This window comes from Alternaria infectoria (genome assembly GCF_024043175.1).
Source record: "Alternaria infectoria strain BMP 0036 chromosome Unknown scaffold_15, whole genome shotgun sequence".
NCBI lineage: Eukaryota > Fungi > Ascomycota > Dothideomycetes > Pleosporales > Pleosporaceae > Alternaria > Alternaria infectoria.
In genome coordinates this window covers 445,428-457,580 of record NW_026250704.1, presented here as the reverse complement: position 1 = coordinate 457,580, position 12,153 = coordinate 445,428, and the positions used below count along the sequence as shown (strand labels likewise).

General features: G+C 52.9%; 4 protein-coding genes across 4 annotated transcripts; all 4 read right to left on the bottom strand.

Moving 5' to 3' along the window:
* Positions 1-2,056: 2,056 nt before the first annotated feature.
* Positions 2,057-3,150, bottom strand: J4E92_008190 (uncharacterized protein; the record flags this gene model as incomplete). Its single annotated transcript, XM_051499543.1, has 2 exons — positions 2,057-2,706; positions 2,772-3,150. The coding sequence occupies 2 exons, from the start codon at positions 3,148-3,150 to the stop codon at positions 2,057-2,059; spliced, it is 1,029 nt and encodes a 342-aa protein (XP_051350326.1).
* A 716-nt stretch (positions 3,151-3,866) lies between these two features.
* CYP8 (Peptidyl-prolyl cis-trans isomerase cyp8) lies at positions 3,867-5,555 on the bottom strand (the record flags this gene model as incomplete). Its single annotated transcript, XM_051499542.1, has 1 exon — positions 3,867-5,555. One exon carries the CDS (start codon positions 5,553-5,555, stop codon positions 3,867-3,869), a length of 1,689 nt encoding a protein of 562 aa, XP_051350325.1.
* Positions 5,556-8,041: 2,486 nt separating this feature from the next.
* Positions 8,042-8,899, bottom strand: J4E92_008188 (uncharacterized protein; the record flags this gene model as incomplete). The annotated part of the gene is made up of 1 exon (XM_051499541.1): positions 8,042-8,899. One exon carries the CDS (start codon positions 8,897-8,899, stop codon positions 8,042-8,044), a length of 858 nt encoding a protein of 285 aa, XP_051350324.1.
* Positions 8,900-10,302: 1,403 nt separating this feature from the next.
* Positions 10,303-11,508, bottom strand: J4E92_008187 (uncharacterized protein; the record flags this gene model as incomplete). Its single annotated transcript, XM_051499540.1, has 1 exon — positions 10,303-11,508. One exon carries the CDS (start codon positions 11,506-11,508, stop codon positions 10,303-10,305), a length of 1,206 nt encoding a protein of 401 aa, XP_051350323.1.
* Between the last annotated feature and the right edge of the window lie 645 nt (positions 11,509-12,153).

Genomic DNA, 12,153 nt, shown 5'->3' with positions numbered 1-12,153 from the left:
CGTCAAGCCCCCTGTTGACGAGCTCGTAGTTGTCGGTTGCGCTGAGCTGGTCGGCTCGTCATCCCCATCGTCCGAATCCGCAGTTGAACTTGACGGAGTTGACGTCGCTTCGATTGCTGAGTTTGTGAAACTTGTAGATGTTAAGACCGCCTGCGTGCTTGTTGCTTGCTCTGATGTCTTCGTGCTTGTCTTTTGGGCAGTCTCGCTTGAGGTCGTTACGATAGTTACTCCTGGGCATAGACTCTGGATACCAAGTCCGTTCTGGAAGACGCCGATGATGCTCAACTCGCCCGCATCGACGTCCGCGCACTTGTCTTTCACCTCCTCCGCGAGCGCTGAAAGACCCCGTACGCAGGAAGCGGTACATGTGGCGCCGGACTTGAAGTCATCGGCTGAGCAACCCGAGATGGCGGAGTTGTAGACGGTGTTGCAAGATGTTGGAAGATTCTGGATCCGCGGAATGAAGGCCGAGAGCGAGACAGTCGTCGCTGAGGATATCGACGCAAGCGTGAGCGCCACCAACGCTGAACGTATTGAGGCGGGTAGCATCGTGAGTGTTGTGAAGGTTTTCGTGAATTGGGGTCGGCAGACCCGAAGGTCTCGAATGGAGAAAGGGCCGTGACCCAGAGTTCCGAGTGCCAATCTCGAACTTCGATCACGAAGCCTGGATGTCCTGGTGGAAAGATGTCTTCCGGAGGTGGTGAGACGACTTGCGTTTGAACAGGCGGTATGACGTTTTCAAGACAGCGGGTTTGTTTGCGTCGTGTGCAATTTCGAGTGCTGTCACCTGCCGACTGCACTGGGCTTCTTGCTGTGATGTCCCGGTGACTGCGCGTTGCCGTGGACAACCGAAGTTCAGAACTCTTGCTGTTAACCTTCTGGGAGAGATGGTGATGCGCCCCACTTCTCACGTATGGGGATGTCGACAGAACTGTTTCGACACAATGGTGTAACGGCAGTGTGCGGATATACCAAAGATCGCCTTGTCTATACAGAACTATCCAGAAAAGCTGCAATAAAGAACGTGAATGACGCAACACGCAAACGAGGGAACGACTGTTGTTTCTTCCTGGCACCGGGCCTGCAAAAGAGCGAATGTACTTCCGAAACGAACTGTTGGGGAACAAAGACGCACAGCGTTAAGAAAGAAAACAGTTCGCAGAAGAAAGGAAAGGAGAAGGGAGGAGAGCCGCGATCTTCGTGATATTCAGTCGCTCAACAACCAAACTCAGGCAGCGTTGGGACCAGGCGGCGGGACCCGCCACATCTTAAGGTAGATCTACAAGGACACCCGTCCTATCCGCACACAGAAGACCCTTACATTGCCTTTGCCTCATCAGAGCTCAAGTGGGTAGCCACGAGACGGGCAGTCCTTGTACAGCTATCTGAGTGTCGCAAGTGGCCGTTATTCAGTTTTCTGAAACAACGGGGTTGCCTGTGGTTAGTGTCGCTGCGGTGTTGCAGCCGCCCATTGGCTGGGCAGGCCAGCGCAGGCGTTACATGTCGCGACCGCGCTTCAGATGCAGGTACCCGGAGCTGGACAGGAGATGTGTGAGAGGTGTGTGTCGCGCGTGTACTTAATTGAGCTGCCTCGGCGGCTGCGTATGGACTGGCGGGCGAGGCGCGAACCACAATCGCCCGAGATGAGACGGTTACGGCGCCTGCGTGGCTGTGGCGCGTGGATGCGTTCGCACGTGGAGTCTAAGAGCCTAGAAGGGAGAAGCTATCAAGATGCGGACTTGGCTTTCTTGGAGTGTACGTATGACGGGTTTGACGTGTGTGTGATGGTTATGGATGCGAGCTGCGTCTACCCTGATGGCCGCTGTTCGCGCTTTAACTGCCTCGCCGCCGCTTCCTTGCACGCAAACCTCCATCATCCCAGGACGACCACAAGCCCATATGCGGGGCTTCATATAGCAAGACATTTTGCATGATGGCAATTGTTTCATTGTTTCAATCATCTCCTCAGCTATAGTTCCTGACGTTTTTCTATAGTTTCCATATCCGCGCTGACCGCGTCCAGTATCCTTGCCATGCGCGGAGCTCCTTGGTCTGCCTACTCCATAACGATAACGCTCCTGAACCTCACCTTTCCGCTTTCCATGTGCTTGACAGCATCTTCTACCTTGTCGAATGGGAACTTCTCGATCATGCACTTCACGCCCTGTTTCTCCGCAAAGTCAATCGCTTCCTCACTGTCCAGCGCATGTCCGGATGGCCACCCATGGACGGATTTGCCCTTCATGATCAGGCTCACGGTGTTGACTGGAATATCACCAACAGGTGCAAGGACGAGGAGTTTGCCCAGAGGTCCAAGTCCATCAACCAGTGGCCCTATGATCTGCGGGTTCGGCGCCGTAACAACGATGAGGCTTGCGCCACCCATCTTTTGTAGTGCCTCGGCGGCGTTCTCTTTCGATGTGTCGATGTAGTCGTTTGCGCCGAGCTGGTGAGCAAAGTCCTTTTTGTTGTCCGAGGAGGATACAGCGACCGTGCGGTAGCCCATCTTGCGAGCGTACTGGAGTGCCAGGTGACCTAGGCCACCAAGTCCTTGCACGGCGACAGTGTCACCCTGCTGGATGTTCATCTTGCGGATGCCATTGAACACTGTAACGCCGGCGCAGAGTAGAGGAGCGTATTCGGCGGGGTTGGCATCGGCGGGAATACGCACTGCAGCCTCGCTGCGGAGGGTACAGTACTCAGCATCTGACATCACATCAGTTCACCATCTGGCACATCTCAGTATTCGCAAACAGAAAGGTAAGACTTACATCCACCATCCCTACTAACACCATTAACAAGCTCATTCTCGCACATCTGGAACATTCCCTTGTTGCACGACTTGCAACTCCCATCATGAGAACCATGCCATCCTCCGCCGACACGGTCTCCAACCTTCCATTTCTTTTCGCCGTCGCCGACTGCGATTACCTTTCCAATAACTTCGTGTCCCGGGACGCGAGGGTAGACATCGCCCAGATGGCCTTGTTGCATAAAGCTGTCCGAATGGCAAATGCCACAAGCAAGGACCTTGATCAGGACCTCGCCCGACTTTGGCGCAGAGACTGGTACATCTTTGATCGTCCAAGGCGCGCCCTTCTTCTCAATTACGACGGCGCGGCAAGAGGAGGGGATGTCAGATGAAGACATGATGTTGCTTGGTGTACGAGGTATGCTGAAATTGAGCAGGTAAAGTGCAGAAACCAAGCTTTCTTAACAGTGGATGTGAGAGCTTAACGGTGCAGTAGTCAAGACGGTGTTGATCTGTGATGTCAACGAGCAGAGGTAGGCGCGACCTAGCCCTCTTTTATCTCTACCTCCGTCATGCATGTATGCATACATCATCGTTATCACCTATCACCGTTCTGTTTCCCCCGCATCAGCCGACGACTAAACATTCAGATTCGTCCTGGTCGACCAAACAGACTTCCGCGACATGCCATATTACGCCCTGCACGACGATCAAAAGAGCAGCCCAAACTTGACATCATACGCCGTAGTCGTCCGCACCTTCCGAACTACACCATCACTCCGCCTATTTCCGCGTTGATTGGCCTGGGCATACTTGCTCCTCGCATACCGATTGGAGATGATGATACGCCCAATGGGCTTTACGCTAACGCCGGCGGAGCCGAGATAGTTATTTGGGTCCACATGTGTTATATACAGTCATGTATGTAGTCAGCGAGTTGCAGCGGTCGAATTCCGCATGATGGCTAGATTAGCGCGGAGTTTACGGGTGTTAAGCGTGTCGTGAGGATGAACAACAGAGGAGACGTGCAACCTTCCCTGCGAATTTGCAAGGCAGAATGCATAGGGGTATCATTTTAGTGCTGTCTAACCTCCAGTCAAGACTCTTGAACACCTTACCAGGCGTCAAAGTTACCAAAGCCACCAGTCTTTGCTTTCTTCTTGACAGGCGCAACGTCCTCTTCATCATCCACATATCCAACTATCTCATCCTCGCCCTGATTTTGTATCTCCTGTTTCGCAGCTTGGAGATACTTGCCTACGCCGAGACCTTCACCCGTGCCGTTCTCCACGGTACCATCTGCGCGTATGCGCTTGCCCGTCCACGTTGTCTTGTCATCCGCTGTGCCGCCTTGCCTCTTGATTTCCTCAGCTTCCAGCTCTTTGTTCTCCTTATCTTTGCGCTCCTTCTGCCACTCTTCAAACGGATCTACAAAGACTACTACGTCTAGTATCTCAATGTCATCGACAGGCTTGTCCTTCTCGCCTACTTCTGCGATCTCCATGGACCGCAGTGTGGTATCCAGACCACCAACTACTCGTGCGAAGATTGTGTGTTTGCGGTCGAGATGCGGGACGGCGCGGTACGTGATGAAGAACTGGCTCGTGTTGGTGCCCTTACCCTTATTCGCCATACTAAGTACGCCTCTGGCGTTATGTCTCTCCGGCCCTTCGAACTCGTCTTCGAATGGCTTGCCCCATATGCTTTGCCCGCCTCTTCCAGTACCTGTTGGGTCACCACCTTGTATCATGAAACCCTTGATGTTCCTGTGGAAGATGGTGTGGCTGTAGTATCCCTTCTGTGCCAGCTTGACAAAGTTCCATACTGCGCGCGGTGCGTATTCGGGGAGAAGTTCGACGTTTAGATCGCCGAGTGAGGTGGAGATGCGTGCATAACCTTTGTTCTTTATGCGCTTTGGCTTAAGCATATAGTCTTCGTCGGAGAGGAGGGCGCGTTCGCCGGAGGTATGCGGTGTGACGCCGGTCGAGGTGAAGGACGCAGCAGCTTTACCGGAAGTATATACGGCGGCATTGTATGCTGGTTTCTTGGGTTCGGAGGATGTCGATGCCGCTGTGCCATTCCTGGGTAGGTTCGCAAGCGCTTTCGATGTAATTCCGCTCTGCTCCTTGATCTTCCTGTTTTCGCGCGCCTTCGCAACTGCTTCTTTCGCCTTGAGGATCTTCGCAGCATTGCCCAGCGCCTCCTTGTTCACACCGGTCTCCGCCTCTGCCACCACTGTGTCTCCGTCCTTCACATGCTTGTATGAGCTAAAGTCTCTTGACTCAATGCTTTGAGGATCCTGGAGTGTGATGATGTCCTTCCGTGTGAACGGGTCGTCGCTGACCAGATCCTGCCAATTCTTCGCCTTGATGTTCAGCCTCTCAACCGTGTCCCATGCAAAGACATTGCCGCTCTTCCTCAGCGCAACGATATGGGTGTTGTCTGTGAAGACCTTGTATGTGACCGGATCAACGAATTCGCCGTCCTCGTTCTTGGTGAAGTTCAGCGTGATGAGGTCGGCGCGCTTCAATGGCGTTCCGTCGACGGGATTCGTGTCGGGGTGTTTCGATAGCCATGTGAGGATGTGGGTGAGATCGAAGATGGTGCCCGATGTTGTGCACACGGGATCTGTGAAGGGCTGTAGGGAGACGGCGCAGTAGTTGAAGGGTAGGCGCTTGAAGGTCGAGGATAGGCCGGCAGCGGAGGCTCGATTTGCGCTGTTTGCGCCGCGCGCGTTGCCGAACGCATCCGAAGATGACCACTCGGAGTGGGTGATGTATAGCTTGTCGGTTCCTTTGCCCATGTCGGATATATGTAGAGGGGGAGGATGTTGTTCGAGAGGCGCTGCGTGAGGCGCAAAATGTCTGGAGTGACGCGCCGGCGATCAGCCACCCTAGCGCGACTCCACATCTGAGTATCCACCCTTTCGTAGTGCTCTTACCTCTGAACCACTCGTCTCTAGACGCAGGTTCCCACCAAACCTGGGCATGTACCCAAGTACACCAGAACGACGCCCAGATATGAAGGAGAGGGCTATGCCGTGCGTCGAGCCTATCATTGGCTAACACGAAGACGCTCAGCCTCATATAAGTAGGCTGGCGTCTGCTGCGACGGCGTTCCAGCCTTCTCAACACCTTCTGAACACAACTCATGTCCGCCGCATACAAAGTTCTTGGTTGTAATTATCATCGTATTATCTGGTGATAGGATTGTTCTTTCGTACCAGGATCAATGTACGTACGAGCAGATACCCTAGGAGTTTACAGACTGTTGAAGAGTTCGAGTTCCCTTTCCCCAGACCGTTGTAGCCTGCAAAGCACGTCAAGAGTTACAATACTTACAACTCTATAGACCTGTCCTATGTAGAGAAATCCGCGTCAAACTTGGAAAACTCTCTCTTCACGCGATGTCGGCAATCCATCAGTCTGCTCCGCTGGACCTTAGCCCTACGATCAACACGCGGCTGCTCAAACTTGAGCTAGACTTCTCGGCAGTCATGCACTCATCGATCATCTCTGTACGACTCCGTCAGACATCTCTGGTCGATGCACCTCCCTATACCGCCGTTTCCTACGTGTGGGGGGACCCTTCGCCCACAAAGCAGATCTTACTCAATAGACAGCCCTTCACTGTACGCCCAAATCTTTGGAATCTTCTTAGTCGGCTGCGGGATGTGAAACACGACGGCTACTTCTGGATCGACGCGCTTTCGATCGACCAAACAAGCGATAGCGAGAAAAATCATCAAGTCGCCATCATGGGTTCAATATATGAGCAGGCGGAAATAACGATAGCTTGGCTTGGTACCGCAAACGGGGATGTTGAAGAGAAAATCCAGGCCTTGAGCGCAACGCCCATGTATGGAAAAGGGACTTTCATACAGTACGTACCGTATGCCAGTAGAGACCCCAATCCTCGAGTAGCGGGCTTCAAGTACATACTAGCTCATCCGTACTGGAGCCGTACATGGATTCTACAAGAATACATACTCTCATCCGACGTCGAGTTCTGGTGCGGACACCAAATATTGAATGAGAAAGAACTGAGAAGCATGGCCGAAAGATGGGTGGATACGGTCGCAAACTTGTATGGAACAGGTGCACAGACAAGTGCCCTTACCATAATAATGCACGGCGCTGCAGAAAAAGTCGAACATTACACTTTGGGCTGGCTATTGAATCTGTCGTCGAATAGCGCCTGTCTCGACCCGCGCGACCGCATTTACGCATTGCTTTCATTGATGTCGCCACGGGAACGCGAGCTATGGGATATCACACCAGACTACTCAGCGTCAACCCAAGACCTATTTGAACACCTGTGCAGTGTTTTCCAAGACTCTGATAAGGATGTTGGAAGATGGGTGTGGAATCTGGAACAATGGAAAGAGCGGCTCCGACATATATTGCTCCTGGACGCTGTCGACGAAGATGGCCAAGACAAGACATTCACTTCTGGCACCGACGAAATCTGATTTTCGATTCACTATGGTACTTCGTTCCAAACTATTTAGTAGCTACATCAAAAGCTGAGAATGCCGGCATGCCTAAGAACGTGTGCTAGAAGCCTCCATAAGGACCAAGTTATCGAATCTATCCAATCGTGTACCATTGTAGACTTTCCAAGCAGAAGCCTTGACTTGAAAGAATATGGCCTTTACAAAGCATTTGGGGAAGCCTCGTAACCCATTACCAGAGGCTGCAATGCCTACCATTTCCCAGCTATAACTATCTTCTTCTCATCAATCACTTTTCTTGTCATCAGAATCACACATGGAAGACCAAGAAGTTTTAAACCAGACTCGCTAACATTCATCTATATACAGACCCAGACGAAAATCCTACGGAAAAGAAAAGGTGCTCCCATCCAAAACCGTCAAAGAACACCCTCCCCTTCCGCAGTCCCGTCTCCCATTCCATCCATCTAATTACAGTTTATATAACCAAACAACTAAAAAGGAAAACAGCTCAAGTAAATGAGTGTATGGTAGGTCAGTTATGTACAGAACTAAAGGAGTGGCACCAAGAACCCCATTCATGAAGAATAGGATTCTTGAAAAGCCGAGCTCACTTTATTCATACTCGTATGTACTTTGAAATATCTCTTTCTCTCTCTCTCTTATTGTTCTTGTGCCCAAAGTGGAATTGCCCAGCAAAACCGCAATGTTGTTCTTCGTTCTCTTATTATATTATATCCAACTCTTCATTTGTCGTGCTATCCGAGGTTGCTGCTGTCGTCGTTGTATGATTCCGAGGGGCCATTGTAGAGAAAGCTTGATGAATGGCGAGAAGCTTACTCGGGCTTTCCGAGGATACCGCGGGCCATGTGGCGCTTGCGGAGGTTGTACTCGACCGCGCGCTTCTTAGCGGCAGTGCTCTGGGTGAAGGCAGCGGAGCCACCGAAGGGACCAGCGAGGGCAGCGTTCTGCATGCGGACGATGCAGACGTTGGTGGCGCCACCGGCGGTACCGGAGCAGGTCATGCCAGCGGGCATCTGGACCTTGACGGGGAAGTCCTTGACGGCGGCGGCCGAGAGACCTCCAATACCGATACCGGGGACGTTCTGCATGACGGTTGCGTCCTGGAAGGCGGCGGGGTCGGTGCCGGCGGAGGTGGCGTCGATCTGGGCGGTCAGGGGACCGGCACCGTCCTGGTTGACTTGGTGGAAGGTCATGGTGATGGTGCCGTCGTCGGCAGTGGTGGGCAGACCAGATGTGGCTCCGGTACCTGCGGCTTTGGCGACACCACCCTCAGTTCCTGTGGACTTGGTGCCGGCAGAGGCAGCACCAGCGCCGCCAGCGCCACCACCGGTAAGAGCATCGAGGAAGCCACGCTTGGCACCAGCTGCGGCACCGGCACCAGCACCTCCAGCAGCACCTCCCATGAACATGGAGATAGCGGCACCAGCGTCAACGGCACCGCCGCCCTGGGTGCGTCCAAGAGCAGAGGCCTTGCCACCCATCTCGCGGGTGCGGATGATGGAAGTATCGGCCTCGGAACCGCAGAGAGGAGAGGCGCAGTTGCGAGGAGTACCGTCCTGGACGGAAAGACCAGGCATGGTTACACCATTGGCACCCTGGATCTCAGAAACGACACCGTGGGCCTGGACGGAGGCAGCAATAGCAGCAATGGCAGCGAGAGAGTAACGCATCTTGATGGATATGAAGTTGGTTGATAAAAAGGGTTAAAAAGAGTTGAAGATAGTTGAGAGTACTGAGTGAGAAAGATGTAATGAGTAGTGAATTAAGCAAGCGACCGGCGCAAGAAAGTAATTAGAAGGATGGAAGGAAGGGAAGAAAGCGAGTCTGGTTGGTTTGAATGTTGAGTGATGGTGATATCGACCTTAGGAGGATGAGCAGCTCGGTTTATATACAGCTTTCCGGTGGTGGCTTGTCAGCGTTCCAAAGCTTAGCATAGACACAAGCATTCAGCGGTCTGCGTCTCCGATCCACCAAGGCAAGATGGCGCCCGCGACCCCTTGCTGCCATGGCCAAACACGATGATGGCCGTCGAGGGAGGCTGTGATACCGAGAGCACAGACCCTGACCGGAGAGCTGAGACGATGCTGGTCGAACGATGGTCATGGTTACTCCACTAAGGCCAATTCCGCTAGGATATCCACTGCGGGACGATCATCTCCAGAAGCTTGGTTTGGGATCTTCCCAAGGCTGCTTCGGAACAATGATGTCGCGTTGTGGGAGCGCGCATTGATGTTTGGCATCTGAGGAAGCATGTCTGCAGATGTGTATCAGCAGCGAGGTTTCGATTCAGGCTCGGCGATCGAAACAGGATCGAGGGAACATCGTTTCGCTCTTGCATGCTCGCTTTCGCATTGTTGTGATATCATTCGGGATTGCGCAGACATTTTGCAGGTCGTGGATACACAAAAGTAAGCAACGAAATAATATCCCTGGCCGTTATCGGCAGCTATCCACCGCTTGTCGTTCGTGAACGGTTAGCCAGCAATCCGGCCGAGGTGAAAAGGCGATGGTTGTTTCAGTAGCGGGTTTTGAAACTCTAAAGTTTGGTATCGTTCGAGGGTTAGCGCGTTGCTTCTTGCCTCAGCTGCAGTCCCGGATATTCCCGAAACCTTCAAGCCGCCTCAAGCACGACCATGACTTGACGTCGACACTTCCAGGCGACTCCACTGCAGTACTGTAATAGTGAAGAAGGTTGAGAGTGACAGCTTCGAAAACGCGGAGCGGTGAGATTGTCGAACAACATGCAGGTTCTGGACGCGGATCTTCATGCTATCGGCTTCCAGTGTTTCGCTATGCACGTCGGTCACAGCAAGGCTTGCCACATCTGGACCGTACGGAGCAGTGGTCGCAGTAGCTGCATCGTAAGGCAAACGCTGCAGTCGCAGAAACGGACCGGCCAACATCGAAACATTGGTACCAACGACACTGGCCATCTACAGAGGGAAGACCTGAATCAGCGTATCAATACACCCTGCTTCTCTCTAATGATCAGTCCTATCAACCTCTAACATCCGCAGCCTCTTTGTACCCGACCTGACTGCCTGGCCTTCTTCGACTTCTTCTTGGTAAGCTTCTAGTTAACCCCAAACTGTCCTTGTGTCCAAGCCTTGAAGTCCCTGACCTCTTTTATCCATATATATCGGATACATATTTCCTGAAGCTCATAGAAGAGCGCCCCCGCTTCAACGAAGCCCTTGGTGATGGAGCTTTTGATGAACAACAGCAGTATCATGACAGCGCGACGTTGCGCATCCTTTCCGTATTCAACGATCGGGGTGCCGTTGCCAACACCGTTGGTGGTTCCGTTGGTGGTTCCATTTGTGGTTCCGTTGGCAGTACCGTTGGCAGTTCCATTGGTCGTGCCGTTGGTCGTTGTCTCCTCCTGTGACGTCGGAGGGGGCGCCTCCATCTTCTCGATAAGCCGCATTGCGTGCTGTATGAAATGGATGGTAACGTCTTGACCATCAATCCCATTGTCAACGAAGGTGTGGTTGGCGTGTAGTTTGGTGAGGAAGTCTAGGGACGATAGCTCGAGTGGAAGATGCGCGAGTTCTTGCACGGCTTGTTCGGGTTCGAATTTGAGCTTTCGGATTATGGCTTCATCCCATGACTGTGAGCTGTTAACTTCTTGCCCCTGAGTAACGTGCAGTGACTCCTCGTCTTCCGCTGGTGCTGTGGGCTTCTGGACGGGCTGTGCAGGAGCTCGTACTTTCGGCTCTGGCAGCACGTCCCAAACCTGAGTTTCAACGAGCATGCACATATACGGTTCCAGATCGAAGGTAGCTAGTGGAACACCATCCATCTTAAGGCGGTCCAGTATCAAGTGGGGCGAGGCTTTGGATGACGACGGCTCCCACAGCAGAAGCCCCATGATGTATTCCGCCCTGGTTCTCCGAACTTCCGCAGCAGTGACCGTGTCGTTGCTGGTGGCCTTGTCTTCCTGCCCTTGGGTTGCTTCATTGTTGATGTCCTGAAGGGCCTCTACCCAGTGCGACAAGTAAACCTTGTGCTTCATAGGTGTCTCTTCGGCCAACTTCCACAGTTTGTACTCGCAGTTCAAGATGAGCCTGAGCACTGGCAGAGTCGGCTCGAGTTTGGCCTGTTGGACGTACGCATCGAGCGTGTTTTTGACCCGGATCGATTCGATGAATGAAGTAGGGTCGGTGTTGAGCGAGCGCATAATTTTGTCGAGCTTGCGGATCGCGCCATCGTGGTCAAAGGCTTCGCTGCTAAGCGCGTCGATTTCGGCGTCTGTGAGCGTGGCAGTCATGAAGCTCATACTGGGCGGTATTTATATCGCGCCTTGCGCTTCGAACGATAGGAATGCGGTGAGTGATACGGTTTGGAGTGGAGGGAATACATAAGGGTCGAAGTGGGCGCGAGGTGTGACGGTCGTGAGTGCTGGTGCGGAGCGCGTGAACCTTGGAAAGAACGGCGATGCACGTGCCAAGCATAGCATCGTGCCTCTGGTTCAGCCGCACATCGGACTGGAGGAGGATAGCACACCGACTATGAGTGGTTGACATGAGATATATCTGCTAACCCTGAAATACATTGGTAATCATGAGCTGCAGATCGCAATCGCGTCCTTGAGCCCTTGCACGACCACCAATGCCTCGAACGTTCTGTGTCGGTTTGCACTCTTTGCTTCTAGCCGTCTTGACTATCCAACCTTCGTAACATCACACATGGCGTTCATGCTTGCACATCATAGCAACAGAAATGGTATGTTTGTAGAATGTTTGATTATATTCTCATTACAGCACGCTCGTACAAACGCACCAGGATGCTCGCGAGGAAACCTGAGATTGTCCCAGAATACCAAGACGCCAAAACCTGAAGCTATTCATGACATTACAGACGGAGCCAAACCAGGACCACCTCCACCCGACCGGAAGCTCCGGCATCCCTAAGCGACGCCATG